The sequence below is a fragment of the Serinus canaria genome, chromosome 4 (genome assembly GCF_022539315.1).
Source record: "Serinus canaria isolate serCan28SL12 chromosome 4, serCan2020, whole genome shotgun sequence".
NCBI classification, from domain to species: Eukaryota; Metazoa; Chordata; class Aves; order Passeriformes; family Fringillidae; genus Serinus; species Serinus canaria.
The window spans coordinates 10,501,277-10,519,007 of NC_066317.1; the positions used below are offsets into that span (position 1 = coordinate 10,501,277).

Consider the following 17,731-nt stretch of genomic DNA (forward strand, 5'->3'; position numbering starts at 1 on the left):
CTCCTTCCTTCCAGCAGAATAATTAACAATGCTGGCAAGTACATTATCATAAACTTCAGTGTTAACACCCCCACTGCAAAGAACAAAGGCGGTTCACATCCCTCCCAAGCTCCTGCTGCAAACTGGGTGCTGATTCTGACAAGTTGCTCTGTGCCAATTTAGATTCCTTTCACATTTGGAAGGTTATGTTCTTAACCACAAGCTAGAGAATACTTTTTAAGTGATGCTGGAAAGCACGGAAAACAGTGCTCTGAAACCTACAAGCCAGCCTGCATCACCTCCTGCTCGCTCTGTTGATTTAGCTGCCTTTGAGCAGAATGCAAACAAATCCTTTGTAACAATCACATTGTATGTATGCTTTATCTCAAAGGGTCCTAAAGTTCTGCTAGACTGAGATTGGATCTTGCATGCCTTTCACCAGTCACCCTTTCCCGGGATAAGCCTACAGGTTGGAAGAAGCCAGCTATATGTAAAAGTAGGTGCTAAACACTTCCATTAAGAGGCTTTTTCCCACTTCAGATACACAGTAAGCAGCTGACAGCATGCAGCAACATTTCAGCACTGGGCAAAACTTCACCCTTGGCCAATGTACAGAGGCTGATAGCCACCCTGCAGTGGAGGGAGGCCTCTGGGAGAATGAGGTGGTGACACCTGCGTTAGCTGCCTAGCTGAATCCTGCTCATCTTGTTATCATCAGTCCTTAGTAAAGTCCACAACTTGAAAATCAAGTAGGGTGCCAAGTTATTTTAAAGGCCTATTTCAACAAAAAAGCAACAAGAGTGCTTTACTACTCATGTCTGGTGGCTGCACAGCTTTCATTTGGATATGACTTCGTGGATACAATCCACCCCCAGAGAATTTTGAGATTAATGAAACACACTCAGCATGATGTTTCAGGTGCTACTGTGGGTCCTGCGAGGTGCTACAGCTCTAAAAGGATATGCAAATGGATTTTCTGGTATTTCTGATCCATGGTGTCAAGAGCAGACCTCAGGTTACTACACTTTGGTTTTATTCATCAACCCCAACTGGTCTGAGTGCCACCCTAACCCAAGTATTGTCTTTTTGCATGCATCAAATTTCTATTCCATGAAGATGGAGGTTTATAACAGAGCAATCATTTCTATAAAACAGCTTTGGGGATGGTGGTCTATTAAGCATTTTTCCCTTCCACGTCTGCCCCATAGCCAGGACAATGTCTCTGGTAGTGAGGTTGGCACTTGGTTTCTTTTAGAGGTAGTTAGGCAAGAAATAGGGAACAGTTCCGTTGTATTTTTTAACAGATTCTACTGAGCAAGACTGGATTTCTAACAGAAAACCAACAGCACCAGAGAGGTATGTCTTCCAAGGTGCCCAAATAAGTAATTAAAAAAAAAATCCCAATCCCAGGTGCTTCACTACAGATACTTTGTGGCTGTCAATTTACTCCAGCAGAACTTTCTTTGAAACAGATGTCACAAACTCTCCAAGTGTGACAACAAAAGGTAACACTTCTAGGAGGGAAGTGATATCAAAGTGCAGCAACCTTATCCATGAGGTAACAAAACAGAAGATTATCATGCACTGGGAAAATGCATGACCCATAAAGAAACAACTGCAGTGTAAAAATAAACCCAGCAAGATTTCAACCAAACCAGGCGATCCCTCAACTCTTCTGCCCCTTCCAAATACCTCTGGTTGCTAGCATTTGGGATGAACTGCGGCACAGGGAGTACCAACTTTATCCAATTTTTATATACAGCCTCTCTGCAGAGCAACCCTCAAGAACTGAGAAACATAGCGTTTCTGTATCTTTTACAAAAAAGAAAAGTCCCTCTCACAGAGAGCAAACCTGTTTTTCACCTGACCTTTGTCAGCTGAGGATGCTGCACTACCTTCAGATGTAAGTAGTAAGAGTGGACATGAGCTGCCTTGTTTACTCAATGTTTAGTATGAATAAGGCCTGTGCTATCTCAGCCCTGGCCACACTGCACTAGTCAAGATTTCCCAGCATAAGCAGCTTTATACAAACACCAGCCCAACCTCTGTCAAGGACAGCGCATCCCAGGTACAAAAGGAATTAAAGGTATTTCCATGTTGTTCAGAAGAGCCATGTGGTAAAGTAAGGGACAAGAAAAAATATAAATCCATATTTGTAGAAAACTCAGCCATTAATCAGTCACAGAATGGTTATTTTCATCTTCAAGAAATACAGATTTCACCTTTGGAGGTGACTTCTGGGTTTGTCTCACAAATAAATAACTACTACTCAGCAGACAAACAATCGTCCCCAGTCTGTGGGGATTCATCTTTTCAGTTTCTTAGACACAGTGGAAATTTTGCTATCTGCTGCCATGGAGAGGGAAAGCTAGCAGAAGTTTTATTGTAGCACATTCTCAATATTCTAAACATACCATATCACATACACACGGTAATGAGTTTTATTTTAACTGCTTTTGGAGATTGCTTTAGTGGACACTGAAATTGAATAATCAGCTCTGCTCACCGAATGAAAGGAAAACTATAACAGGATACATAAAAGGTGTCTCATTATTTTACAGAGGGCCTTGCACATAACCCAGACAGGAGGGATGTGGGGGCCATCATACAAGTATTCTCCTCCTTGTATGTTTAAAAACATCTAAAAAAGACCAAAAACTTCAAAAAACCCCCCAAATCCCACATTATCATGGACCCATCATGTGCATGTATACATCCTTCACCAGGTTGATGCAAAGGTGTCATGGTTACAAGCTGACTAGTCACACATCAGCACTAAGGGAGCTTCCCACCCTGCAACATTACAATGCCCTTATTGGCAGGCATCTGCCTCTCAAGTTTACATTTTAAGTTTCCTACTCTTTTAAATGCTCTTCTCTATCCTGCTTTCCCACCTATAGCTTCTCTTTGACAGCTTTGGTCTGGGGAATTGATGCATTGGGAAAACTATTCTCCTCACTCAGAAGCAAGGAGAAAGGAGTGTTCTTCACGTCTTGGGGAAACCAAGTCCTACTTTCCACATTTACTGTACTAAGGTAAGTGCATCTGTACTTGGATTTCAAATGCTGACCTGTGTCCCAACTTTATTTGTTCTACCTCACATAAATGAGTTATCTACCCATTAAGAAAACCTATAGTGACCTCTCTCCCCCAAACTCTGTTTTGCCCCTGCCTTCTAAAGGCAATTTGGCTTCAATCTGACTTTTAGTGGAAATTTTCATTTCCATTTTCTTCCGTGAGAGCAAAAAGATGCACCAGATGCCTGATCCTCGTGTGTCCACAGAGTTACTAAGAAATAAGCCTGTAGGTGAAACTAATCCAAAAAAAGGCATTACAGAAAACAACCCAAATCCTACTGACTCTAAGTTTTTCTTTGCAATTTTGTAATTAGAAGAAAATATATTTTAGAGCAACTCTTTTCATAGATCATAGGATCCACTACACATGAAACACTGCTTTTACTGACTGTCCCAAGCCTGCCTCATTCTCTGTGTTGGTTCATGTCCAATATTTCACTAAGAGACCTCTAAGCTAATGCTTGATGTTGGCAGCTCTGAGAGGTTACCAGTTTTGCAGTTCAAAACAAAGAACCCAGGACACTGCCACTATTAGGAAACATTCCCCACCAAAGACAAGGAAGAGCAAAAGTCACACTAACAAATCATTTCAACATCAAAAAATGGAAATGCATTGGTGTTATGCTGCATGTACTTTGTCCCTACTTTTGAAGATTTTTCATCCTCCTTACAGACATAATGCAGGAAGCCATTGCCCCACAAAGCCTGTACCTCAAACCATTTCACTACAAAGACAAATGTCTCTTTCCAGACATTATGAGCTTGTTCAGCTCCATTCTCTCCATCAGTTTAATGTTTGGATGCTGTTTCCATTTGTTCAGATAAAATAAAAAGCACATAACAATTCACAGCTACCCTACCTATGCACAAGAACACAAATAAAAGATGCAAGGGAAGAGAAGATTTTGTGAGATAAAAGACCACTAAGTGGCAACACTCCTCCATCAGAATTCACTGAGAGCAAAGAAACTCTTTTTTGGGCAAAAGTCCCCAGAATTTTTTAAGAATGTTTTGCAGTATCAGAAGTACAGATTATGAATACCTGACAGTATTCATAGCCAGTATTCATAGTAATTGTCTAACTATGTTAGAAGAGTTTTCTTGGTAGATCACAAAGCATGTGAAAAGAGATACCAGCTACCCTTACACCACCAGGAAAACACTAACAAAATCTACAGTTGTTACAGGTCCACACAACCCTTTAGGTAATGCTGGGGACAGCTCCCAAAGCAGTCTTTTCTAGCAGCTCCCCAGCCTGTATAATGCCTTCTTCCTTCAGCTGGTCTCTTACTCCTTCAGTACTCATTTACCCTTTGCATGTGCAAAGAACTTAGAGTTTCCAAAAATCTGGGGAGAGCTGAGTGGCAGAACTTGCACAAGGGAAGTAATTTGTCTGAAGAAGATCTTTTGCAGAGGAGTACAGCACTGCTGTACCCATAGTTTCTCACTCCTAGCTCCTCCTCCTCTTCAGGACTTCATTAGCACTTCAGTGTACACGATGTGATTACATTTTTATTTCTCATCTCTTGCGCCATTTATCACCACTGTCTCTTATCTCTCACTATCGGGACTTGCTACACTAATTTTACTAATCTATGACACATTGCACTGCCTCCCCCAGCCCTTTCTCTCTCTCCACAGTCTTCATTCCCTCCTGCTGTTTCCCTACCAGTGAGGAGCCCCTCAGCCAGCTGCACTTCCACCCACCTGCCTTCCCCAGCCTGCTGCAACTCAGTCTTGTTTGTGTACACCTGCCCAGGACTCCCAACCAGCAACAGGGACAGGGACAGGGCCAGGGCTCCCAGGGCACAAGACCATAAAAGTATGTCACAGCATGCCCCCAGGAATGTTCTTGGTGAGCAGCAGGGAATGGAAATGAGTTATTTAAAAAAAAAAAAAAAAAAAAAAAAAAAAGAAGGCTTCAGAAGCAAAAACATGTAGGTAAAGAAAAAAACCTAGAGAGAATGAGAGAACTGCTCATTATTACATTAGCAAACCTAAACTATTTATAAGCACTACATCTATCACTTCAATAACATGTTTCTAAATGAGGCTGAAGCAAGATATCCATAATTATTACTGAAATGCCATTTTTACATTTGCCCAACAGTTGTGCATGTTCCTCACAAAATGCAATAAGCAAACTACCAATTTATTTTTTCCTATAAATTAGAGATAAATTAATCTAAATACCTGTTTTGCAATAGATTTGATTTTTAACCCATAATTTCTATTTCCTTTGAACAGCATAAGTTGCACAAAGCATCCTTTTCCCTTCTCTCTCCTCTTTCAGGGAGCTTTATCCTGTCCTATTCTGTTTATTCTGTTTAGTCTATGGATGCTCAGAGGAAGAAGTGACATTAACAAGGCTTGTTTAACTTGCTTGATAAGACTGTGTTATTCCTTATTCCTCTCCCCCTCTTTTCTTCCACCTGTCCTTTTGTGAAGCTCTTTCTTACAGCTCCTAACACTATCTGCTCCACTCTCCTCTTTTCTGTCACTTTTCCCCTTGCCTCCTTATCTGTGAGGAACACTGGAGGTGATGTCTGCAGGCCAGGGATAGGTGTCCTTCACTTGGAGGGAGCAGGAGCTGCCCAGCCCTTGCCCTCACAAAGCTGGCCATGCTGCACATTTGGGGGCTCACCTCAAGTCAGCATACGGTTTGGGGACCACAATATTGTGGTCTTTTACCCCTCCATTCTCCCATCTCTGCATCCCTTGTGCTCAGGGATTTGTTATACTGGTCATTCTCTCTCTCTCATTCATTTCTCTCCCTTGCTAGTGCAACCAGCTTTATTTCCAGGCTTCCTTTCCTTGCTCGTGACTGCTGGAAACACTATTCCATTCCCATAAAAGCAGAGAGCTTTACAAACCACAAACTTTGTCTTTGGACAAAGGAAATGGAGGCATGAGGCTGCTGAAGAGGAGACTGTGGATGTTGTTTATTCAGCCTTCAGTAAAGCCTTTGACACTGTTTCCCACAGCATTCTCCTGGAGAAATGGGCTGCTCATGGCTAGAGAAGTGCACTCTTCACTGGGTTAAAAACAGCTGGGTGTCAAACCCAAAGAGTGGTGGTGAAAGGAGATAAATCCAGCTGGAGGCCAGTTACTAGTGGGGGTTCCCCAGGGCTCAGTTTCTGGGCCAGTTAATATAACATCTTTATAAATTATCTAGACAAAGGGATCAAGTGGTCTCTCAGTCATTTTGCAGACATCACCAAACCAGGTAAGAGTGTTGATCTGCAGGAGGGCAGGAGGGCTCTGCAGAGGGATCTGGACCAGCTGGATCAATGGGACGAGGCCAATGGTGTGAGGTTCAATAAGCCCTGTGCTGGGTCCTGCTCTTGGGCTGGGGCAACAGCCCCAGGCAGCAACACAGGCTGGAGCAGAGTGGCTGGAAAACTGCCCAGCAGAAAAAGACCTGGGAGAGCTGGTCAACAGCAGCTGAACATGAGCCAGCTGTGCCCAGGTGGCCAAGAAGGCCAGTGGCATCCTGGCCTGGATCAGCTGGATCAGCCACCAGGACCAGGCAGTGATGAGCACCAGTACTCAGCACCAGTGAAGCTGCACCCCAAGTCCTGAGTCCTGTGTCCAGTTCTCGGCCTCTCAGGTCAGGAAGTACACTGAGGTGCTGGAGCATGTCCAGAGAATGGCAATGGAGCTGGGGACAAGTCTGGAGCACAAGTCCAGTAAGGAGTGGCTGAGGGAACTGTGGATATTTAGTCTGGAGAAGGAGAGGATCAGGGGAGACCTTATTACTCTCTACAACTCCTTTATAGGAGGTTGTGGCCACATGGGGGTCGGTCTCTTTTCCCAATTAACGAGCAAACAGGACAAGAGGAAATAGTCTCAGGTCATTCCAGGGGAGGTTTAGATTGGATATTAGGGAACATTTCTTACTGGAAGGGGGGTCAGACACTAGAACAGACTGCTCAGGGAATGGGCGGAGTCACCATCCCTGGATGTATGTGAAAGATGTGCAGATGTGGCACCTGGAACATGGCTTAGCGGTGGCCTTGGCAGTGGCTGGTTAATGTTGAACTCAATGATCTTAGAGGTCTTTTCCTATCTTAATAAATCTGTGATTCTCCAAGAGGTGAGATACATTTTCCAAGATCAAGCAGCCCTCACTGAGCAGGCCTGAGTACAGATCCTTTAGAGGTGCTGATTCACTACTGTATATTTTAGTTTGCAAGAGAGGTAATGGTAGTCTAAATATTGCTTTCACCATATATAATTTCCTGCCCATGCAGAGGAAGATTTAAGCCACATGCAAAGTAAAATCTTTTACTTTTGTTCCAAATTAAATTGTTACAGCAACAGAAATTGTTTGGAATGGTTGGGCAGAAGCCCCCATATATACTCTCTGCTATCACTTATTTTTTATCAGTCTCCACACAAGGAACAGCAATAAATCCTTTTATCAGATGACTGATGACTTTTTACCAATTTAAAAAATAGCATTAAAACTACTTATAAAAATTGATGTTGCAGCACAAGCCCTGTTTTTCTTTCTGCCTTCATCCCATGCCACTCTGAAGATCTACCTGTGCTTTTTGTCCTATTGCCAAGATCATGCTCAAAGTCTTTACTCCAACCTGGCTTTCAGGACCTTGTCTGGATTTTAAAGTTTGCTCCACTGTAACCACAAACACTTTCAATACCACTTTTGTATTCACTTTGAGTTGTGACACTTTGATTCTGTTGAGGTACCAGGCTGTACTGTTAGAGGAGCGCCTGTCCCACAACTCTATCCTCATTTTCTATTTACTTACTGCCATTTCTGCCTAGACAATTGTTGGAGGTTAGGACTTTTTTCTTTTTTTTCAGGAAATTTTCTCCCATTTGTTGCCTAAGAGATGATAATGACGATATTTAAGAGACAAAAGATGTGGCTGGTAGGAGGAGGAAGGGTGCAGTTTGCTACCATCTCTTAGCTGGGGGGCTTTTATCTTTGGAAGTGCAGAGATACCTGGAGATTTCAGCTTGGGGTGAGGGGCTGGGCTCAGCCCTCCTGGCCCTCTCACTCTCAGATCAGGATTGAAGACGGTCATGGTCTTAGTGCCAGGCTGCTGCTACAGGGACAATTCACTGCCACACAGAGTTCTGTCCTTCACTGCTTCTCATTACCGCGGGTGAGCCTTTGCTCGTAAGAGTGGCCACTGAACTGGGACCTTTCCAACACCCGATCCCACTGGGAAGGCCCTCACCATCTGCTTGGGTCCTCAGGGGAAACCCCGGGACCCGACCCTCGACCCCCAGGGGGGAGCATCCCCTGGCTGCTTGTGGGAGCCTGGCAGCGCTGCCCAGCCCAGCTGTTTGCTGCCGCTGCTTTGGGCTTTTTGCTACGCTATAACCTGACATCCCATATCTGCTCCATCCCCGCGGCTCCTGGCATGGCTTTGGAGTTTTCACTACACTTTGTCTGCCACCCTGGGTGTGCCCACCTCTGCTGTTCCAGCCTGCTGCTCCGCGGTTCCTGCTGTAGTGCATAACAGACCCGGAGGGGCACTGAGACCGGCTCCTTCCTGTGGCTTTGCAAAGGGAGCCCCTTCCCTCCTCTCTCCCTTTGTGCCGCCCGAGCCGCCATGGCCGTGTGGAGAGGCGGCCGAGCTCGCGCCACAGCGCCCCCTGCAGGCACGGGGGAATCATCGCACCCGCCCTGCCCGGCCGGGAGCCACCAGCGCCCCTGCTGGCCGTGCCCGGAACTGCACCGGAGGGGAAAGTGCCCGAGGGCCGAGCGAGGCTGCGGGTGGGTTTGTGCTGGGCTCTGCTTGCCACAGTGCTGCTGGTGGGGATCTGTGTTCACCTTTTAATATATATCTATATATTCCAGTAAAGAACTGTTATTTGTTTTCTTACATCTTTGCCTGAAATCCCTGTAATTTCAAAATTATAATAATTCAGAGGGAAGAGGGTCATATTTTCCATTCCAAGGGATATTCCCACCTTCCTTGGCAAACACCTGTCTTTTAAACCAAGACATCAATAAAACATCACTTTTTCAACTTATAACAGTACATTCTTATGACTGGAGAAATTTTTGTAAGTTCAGTTACCTCGTCACCCTTTCCCGGCATTTGAAGCCTTGCTAATACTCTGCTTTTTTGATTATAGTCTTCTGCAGCTATGCATTCACTTGCCTACAAGGAAACACAGAATAACAGAACAATTGGGATCAGAAGGGATTGTCTCATTCCAATCCCCCTGCCAGGGACAGGGAGACCTTCCCCCAGACCAGGTTGTTGAAAGCTCCATCCAATCTGGCCTTACCTACACCTCAAAATATGGTATTATCAAAATTATATCCATAATTTTGATAATACATGGAGAAGATAAAATAAGAGCACCCTGTGTTTACAAAGGTTTTATTTACATATCCCTTCCCCTACATTTTTTGTAATTCAGATGGCCACCTTTCTGGGGAAGACAACTTGTCATCAGGGGGTTATTTGGGGAACATGATGCCAATCTTTAATTAAGTTTCCCAAAACAGAGCCTAGGACCCAGATATAGCTCTGTTTTCACAGTATTCAGGTGCCAGCATGCAACCACTTTAACACATTATAACACCATGTAGGTACAAGTAGGGCAGGAGTCTGAATTTGTTTTCTGCTAGATGAGCCCTACAAGCCCATTTATTTTGTGACTGTAGGATATTTGCTGCTGACATAGAAGGCAGAAGGAACAAGTTTCCAAAAGTGGAACCTCCAATGCTGACAGCTGTGCAGATTCATACTAGATGAAAGAGAACTGAAACCAAAAGCCCAAGGAACTTGTCTTGTAGTAAGAATGCTCTTGTGAATTTGTGCTGGAGAAGAGGACATCAAGTCTGACTGCAAATGTGAAGGGTGGGTAATCTAATTATTACATAAATATTCTGAAAGAGGTAATTATTTAAGTCATTTTCAGTGCTAGTATGTTCTATCTCTCTGCATGCCCGCTTCTGTTGGGTCCTTTTTTCACTTGATTTGACTAAATAATTAAGGAGAATATTTTCTCATTCTGATTTTATTAAAGATGCAAGCTGTGCATTCCAAGGATGGATATATTCACATTATACCAGAAACATTCAGTATATGGCACAGGTGCCAAGAGTACAGAACCACATTGTACAGCACTGGCAGGTCCTACAGACATTCAGTTTAAATGACTATATAAAAAAAAAAAAACAAGCCAACATACTTATTTTAAAAAGAAAGCTACATCCAGTGTAATCTAGACATAGTGAAATTAATGAATTGGAGCTCAAAAGTCTCAAAGAGGACATCATTACCTGTTTCACTAATTACAATTTTCTAATTAACACCGATAGAAAATACACACAGTTAACAATTACAAGACTCACACAAAGGGAAAAATATATTCACATCACAGCAAGCAGAGACTGTGCAGTGAAAAGTAACTCAGCCTCAGTTGCTTTATCTGAAGGGAGCAACATCATCCTGACATTTGTGCAGTTGTCACTTTGAGATCTCCCAGAAGACTTAAGCCAAGAAATCTTGAATAATTTTTCACATGCACCATAATTCTATCTACAGTCAAGGGCTGCATTTGCTATAATCCAGGTAGGGTGGACAGAGACTTACAATCAAACTTTTTAAATACAATTCTATTTTTTTAAGAAAAAAAAGTTGGGATGGTTCACCCAGAACAATGAGAAGCAGATGTTCATACCAAATAAAACCCCACTTCAAGCTGATTATGGCAATCATGTGGAAAATCACACATTATTAGCAGGTGAAAGAAGCAAATGTATGCTTCTTTGCTGACTGTAATTTTAGCCTTGGCCCAAACTGTCCTTTTCCTTACCCAGGAGTGCACTTATTGCATCTTGGGTTGCATCTCTCAATAAAATATAGTTTTAAGAGACAGCTCGTTTCTTTACCTTTAGGGAACACCTGGGAAGACTTTTCATTAAAATGCTAATAGAACCAATAAAGTTTAACACCAAATTTCCCCCACTTGAGCTTGACAGCACATGCTTTGATCTAATTCTGATCAGAATAGTGTCCATTTTATCATTAAAGTTTTATTCTGATGTATTTATTATTGAGGAGCCTATGAGGAGCTGCATTACATTCAAGAATGAACTGAAATGAACTTTGGCGCATGAAACAAAGCCCATCTATGCAAGGGAGTGAACTGCTTTAGGAATCTAGAGATGAGGCTTGCTGCATTTTTAAGTGGTTTGCCACCACAATATACCAATACTTTGTTGTTCTTGGAGATACTAACTGCACTTACCCCTTTGGTCCACTTTATTTGGAGTATTCATTAAACAACAAAGCATTAACACTTAGCATGCACATTCATGACATTTCCTAGACAAGCTCTGGATTAATCTACATACTAATGCAAGAGGACAATTCAGTAACACAAACAAGCCCTTGTGCCATGCTGAGTTACATGTTCTCCGGCTTTTCCCTCTGTGTAGGAGGGCACAGAGCTACTGTTACCCAAAAAACAGAACCAGAACACATCCAGCCTCCATCATCCTTGTCAGTCAATAAGAAGCAAGGATGAAAGAAATGCTTAACTTAAAATATATCTTTTTCAAATTAGATGTAGATCAGCAGTGCCCAGTGCTTCTCTCACTTCTCTACTGCAGCAGCTCAAAGATATAAACTGTGGACCAGCCATGCAGAACTAAAGTAAATGGTGAGATTTAAAAACAATTCCATGCTCCAGTGCATTTTGCCTTGGCTCCACTCATCCCTCTTGGGGTGTTCTTTAGGAGCATTGGCTTATACCCTCTCAATAACAAAACACTTGGAGAAGCTACAATCCATGCTCTTGCATGCACACAGTCATGTGATTTTCTCATGAAAACCCTCTCCTGTTCCTCTGGTCTTCTCCCTTCACCCATCTGGATTACAGCCTCCCAAGAACAGAGCCCAAACTCTTGACCTGTGCAGTCCCCTCTAGTAAGGAGCAGAATATACAGTAAAAAAGAAAAAAGGAACAGACCACACACACTTTTCATTTTGTATATGAAAAGGAATCTACATTCTCCTGTGTCACCTGCCCTTATTTGAGAAATATCTTTTCTTCTGGTTCGCATTATGGTTTTAATGAAGCAAGGAAAGCTTATTTAAAATAATGCTGCTGCAAATGATCTGACTTAAAAAAAAAAGGAATGCATTACTTAAAGTTAGATTCCTAGCCGACTTTCTAAGAGCATGTTTTTCCAGAATCCATGGGGAAGACAGCATCAGGGAAGCAGATCTCTGCTTCCAGGAGAATACTAAAGAGGAGCTGACAGGGGCACCTTGCTTCTGCTATGCTGGAGGAAGAGGAAGGCAGCTCTGCATGGTGACACCCCAAGGAGTGAAGGCTGGGGGAACAGTGCTGGTGCTGGAGAGGATGGGATGAGGAGAAGAGAGTAACTAACTCCACATGGCTTCCACTCCCAGCCCCACCCCACACAGGGCCTCTGCCCTTCCTGCCATCTTCTGTCCTGGTCATTGATTCTTTTCGGCGCTCATGTTCTCCTCAGCCTTCTTAATCAAAACGCAAATGCATGGCATATGTCTCCTTTATCAGTCCAGTCACTAGCAGAAGGATTCACAAAGAGCAGCAGGCTCTGGGTGCTGAGGTACATGGACTGGCCACAGGACAGACAGGCTATGCTCCAGAGCACATGATAGCTTCCCAGGCTGAGAGAGAAGGAATTTTAGCTTTTCCATTGATGCAGGAAAACCAGAATGTTCCCAAAGCACTGAAAGCTAGGCCTGCAAGAGAATTATACATCTGTTCTCCCTTACTCCAGAAAATTACCTTTGCATTTCAAACAAAGATCTCAAAAATTAAAACATTAACTACAAAGAAAATAACCAAACAACTTCCAATCTCAATTACTGCACAAACATTCCTTCAAATTTCTTAGAGCTACATGAAAGGAAAATAAGCACAAAAATAATTTGAATAATGCCTGCATCTAGGGGTTACTTTGTAAATAGCACATACCCCAGCACTTTTGAATCACAAAGCTCATTCAGGTATAAAGTCTCCAGAACACTTTCTGTTAACACCTCAGGATGACTCCATTTGTTTATAGCCGTCCACACTCACTTAAATCAAAACACTAACACCATAAACCAAAATCAGCACAGGGGCTGCCTGGTTTACAGAAAATTCAAGGTATTCTGAATTGCACTTTAACCAAAGAACCCAAATCCATTTAATAGTTTAACAAAGCCTCAGCTTGTGGAATCTCACAACCCTACTCGGGAGAGGGGAATGCTAATCCTTTGGAGAGATGCACCTTAGGCTCTGGGCATTCCTCACATCTTAGGGTGAGGAAAGAAGCTTCCCCCATGGTGCTCTGCAGCACTATGTTAATTATTTCCAGTTCTGTCCTCCTCCATTGGCCTACCCTACCCCTTTTACCATCACATGTTCATGTTCTAGTGAGTTCTCCCTTCCCTGTCTTCCCATTGGTTTATGTGACCCTGCCCATCCACCCTGGCATTCCCTATGGGTCCCTTTCCTGTGTACCACCCCTGAGCCCTCAGACCATTGGATCCCTGATGCTCTCCTCTGCCCCCTCCTTCCTTGTATTTATACCCTGGACCCTCCTTTGTCTTTGGGCCCTAGACCCCCTCAGCATTGCCTGGAATAAAGTACATTGGAACTCCATGCCTGGACCTCCAGTGTCTTCACTGCTGAGCTGCTGTGTCTATCTGTGTGTGTGTCTGTGTGCTGGTGCTCTCCTGGCTCCTAGCAGTGGGCACAAGATGCTCTGGGGGAAGGTTGTGTCTGCCACCGCCACAGACCGCAACGTCAGCTGGCACTGACTAGACATAATCTTACAAGGGTCTTTTGTCTCTGCCTGAAATTTTCGGGTATATAGCACTCTCAGCTGTGATAATTGGTTTGGCTGTCCATTCCATCCATCAGGTGATAGAAAATATCCATCAGGCTAAATGCAGTGTGAGAGAATTCTCTTTAGCCAATTAGTTGGTAATGAGAACATTAGCCACAGTATCTTCTGCAGAGGGCACCTTAGCAATTCCAGCGAAGCCCACAAAGATGACAGTTCTATCTGTATGATTAATAGTGAGTGTATGACACTATATGAATTCTACACAGTTGTGTAAAATTAGGGAAGAATGATCCACTTTATGCTGTTAAATATTTTAAGAGCCACAGATGGTTTTATATTACATTCTAATATATACACTTATTTTGTATCTTGAAATTAACTCTCCTGAACCAGGAATAGTTTTTAAAGCATTTGGACTTCTCCAGACAAGAGGAATTATACAAATTCAAGCAATCAGGAGCAGCAGTTATAGAACGATAAGACTCTCTCTTGTACGGTGTGGTTTTATACATCCGGAAAGCAAAACTAAGTCAGTCTATTTCTCCACTTTCACCTCAAGTATATTCTTCTGACTCTATAGAAAGTGGCTTAACTTCCAACCTGGCAGGTCAGAAACAACAACCTGTGTAACATGAAAAGCAAGGGAAAGTCAATATTTGTTCTTACCCATAAGATTTTTAGTACAGACTTGCTTTCTGTGTGAACACGTGCAAAGGTACACCCAGACCTCAATGGGGTCACAGCCCAAAGTCCTTCAATGGCAACATAAAGCAAAGGGGTAGCTGTGTACCCACAGCTGAGCTGTGCACCAGAGAGGGGGGGATTTGAGGAACAGCACACCCAGAATTGTGCCATCAGCCACAAGCACCCCTGAGCTGTCCCTAAAACACTGTGAGGGCACTGCCACCTGCCAGCAACCTGAAGTGACCAACCAAACCATCTGATGGGGAGGTTCAAACCCCACATCTCTACTACTGGACTGTGGAACACAAAGAGGAAAAAACTATACTGGCACGTGAATAGATTCAGTTACAACAGTGAAAAATCTTTAAATGGGCACACTGCAAAGCTGCAGTCCAGATTAGCCTAATTGGATTTAATTGCCAAAAGAAATAAACAATTTGAGTTTACTGTTATACCAGAATGGTGCTTGTAAGAGAAGTCTATAATGGTGCAGCTACTGATACATCAATTTATTTACACTGCAAGATTGCCTAACACAGACAAAGCCTGAGTGAGCTGTGTGGGGGCAGAAAAAGAGGGGAAAGGCAGAGGAGATTAGTGAATGGTGCAGTTATGGGAAGTGACAGAGCAATCAATAATCTCCAGGTTCAGAGGATAAATTGAACTGACAAAAGTCAGCCTTAGTTTGCATACCAAAATTTCATTTGTATAAATCCTCTGTGGAGAAGGAAGGAATAATGTAACAACTAGGATAATTTGAACATATTTTTCTTCTTTAACTGCTCTTCCAAGTGTCATTTCTTCCTCAGTCCAGGCCTTCCTCTTACTGGAGCTTTGTTAAGCTTGAAACACATAGAAAATTTCAGATGGAACATATTAAAAAGTGCTTAGATACCATGGCAATAAGCACACCGGGAACACCACTCAACACAACAGGCAGGATAGACAAATGGATTTGTATGCAGTGAATTTTGTACAAGAGACTTAAAAAAAATCTGAAGAAGGTGACAGGTACCAGGTGCCTGCTCTGCACCAGCTCATGCAGCACCATCCAGGCAGGGGCAGCAAGGAACAGGCAGGAGCAGTCAGAGGAGGAACAGGGCTGCAAACACACTGCTTGAGCTCAGGTGCCAAGCTGCACAAGGGAGAGTAGCCCCTTATGGAACAGGACTCCCCCAGCCTTGAGTACAGGCTCAGGTACCTGTTATACCCTTCACAGTCTGCTGAGACTTTGCATGAAGGAAGATGATTCTGAGAGCAGAGACACAAATGAGACTTCATCCTGAGTTGTTTAGTTTTCTTGAAACCTATGGATCAGAACAATTTTTTTATCCAGCACAATTCTATGCTTTTATGCATTTTTTTTAATGTAAGGACAGTTAATCTGGTAATAATGCAAAGGAAGTTCAAAACTGAAATTAAATTCAATTGATTTTAGATTGACAATGTGTCATCTGTTAATTAAAAGTGACAACTGTAATATTATATTTCATTGTACAATGCAAAATTATTGACTGTGGCAAGCTCTTCCAGGTTCTATCACTCTTTTACAGTCATCAGCTGGGCTAAGGAGGCAAGCACAGCATTAGCTCTACAAAGCACTAAACAAGATTGCCACATACAGCTGGGTTCTGGTGGCCTGAAAGGACTGGTATGGTCTGTGCTTGGTGACATAGTGGCAGCTGTGGTATGTCACAGCAAGTGACATGAGTGACTTACATGGTACATGACTAGAAAAGCAGAGGAACCTTTTGTTTCTAGGGACGTCCAGTGAAGCACTGTTGATCCTATGTTAAACTATTGCATCACTTGGATTCATTCCAATTTCAGGCTGCTCTTCCTTAGCAGAGAGAACAGTCTTTGTCCCCAAATCCTTGCCTAGGCATTGACATCTTCCCCAAACCCCACCCTGCCCTCTGTTCTCCCCTGCAGGAGGAGACTCTGCAGCAGAGCCACTCTAGCAGCACAGGGAAAGCACAGCTCTCCCTTGGTCCAAGCTGTGTGATTGATTGCATTCCCTGCAATGTGTGGGTTACATTGTACAACCTAATACACTGTGGACTTTACTGCTCATCATCTTCTGGTGGCAGCTGCAGAAGACAGATATCTGTGCTGATGCTTTTAGATTATCACAGGAAATCCTTCACTGCTACTGCTCAGAGGCATAAATAAACTGTTAACAATCATGATGTGGCTTAAGTGGATCAATTATCATTTATGACTAAAATTTTTCTAAAAAAATCTAATTTCTTTAATGGAGTATTTGAGTTTCACAAATTTACCCTGCTCATCAGGTCCAACCACCAGTTCTGAGGGTCATTTCATCCCACCAACTACTGTCTCTCTGTAGATACCTTTTATCTGCCCATCATTTGCCTTGAGGTTTGCAGCTGGGAAACCTTGGTGGTTCTGACATGCAAACAATAATAATGGACATGGTGCTCTCATTTACACTTAGAAAGAAGGTTATGTCTTTTCCTTCCAGATCCAGAACTAACTGCAATCATTAACACTGCTGCTTAGAGGCAAGGTGTGTGCTATATTCCTCACATAACACCAGCAGACTCAATCCAGCCAATACTGGGCAAACACAAGTACTTTTGTCACTGGCACTGATGGTTTACAGATAAAGTTCATTCATTTCTTTGCTGAGCCTAAAAAAACTGTGCTCAAGATGTAAACATCTTAAACAGGAAAAACTTCATATTTATAAAACAACCTACACTAGGTTTCCACTGAATATTAGGCTACCAAACACATGCTTTATCTTATCACTTGAATCACAAAAATCCTGTGCTGCATTTGTGACAGGGGAGCCAAAGCAAATTTATTTTTAACAAAATATGGCTATAAAATGGCCAATTCCTATAGCTACTGACCATGTAGCTGCTTACTGGGACTACAGCCATCACACAAGTGTCTGCAGTGTGCTGAGCAACTCCCTCTTCCCAAAAACTCCTGAAGGAGAGCAGGGAAACAATAGCTATTAGGTGATAATTGTCTCGTGACTACTGACAGTAAGGCTGAAGCCATGTTCAGTGTTTCTCTGGTCAAGGGAAAGATGAGCCTTAAAATATATTGCAGTGTCAGTGATTAGTAGATTAACAGCTGCAAAAAGCACAAGAAAATAACTTCATAGTGTTAATTCATTTCCTAATCACAG

The 17,731-nt window shown here is 43.0% G+C and overlaps 1 protein-coding gene across 4 annotated transcripts in view; it reads right to left on the minus strand.

Moving 5' to 3' along the window:
• MAML3 (mastermind like transcriptional coactivator 3) overlaps positions 1–17,731 on the minus strand; it is a 244,940-nt gene that overhangs the window by 154,499 nt on the left and 72,710 nt on the right. For 2 of the 4 annotated variants that reach the window (XM_050973864.1, XM_050973863.1), the window contains exon 2: positions 9,116–9,199. The exons of the other annotated variants lie outside the window; for them this stretch is intronic. In XM_050973864.1, the coding sequence (XP_050829821.1) occupies positions 9,116–9,199 (84 nt within the window). The remainder of the gene's footprint in view (positions 1–9,115; positions 9,200–17,731) is intronic. 4 annotated transcript variants of the gene reach the window in all.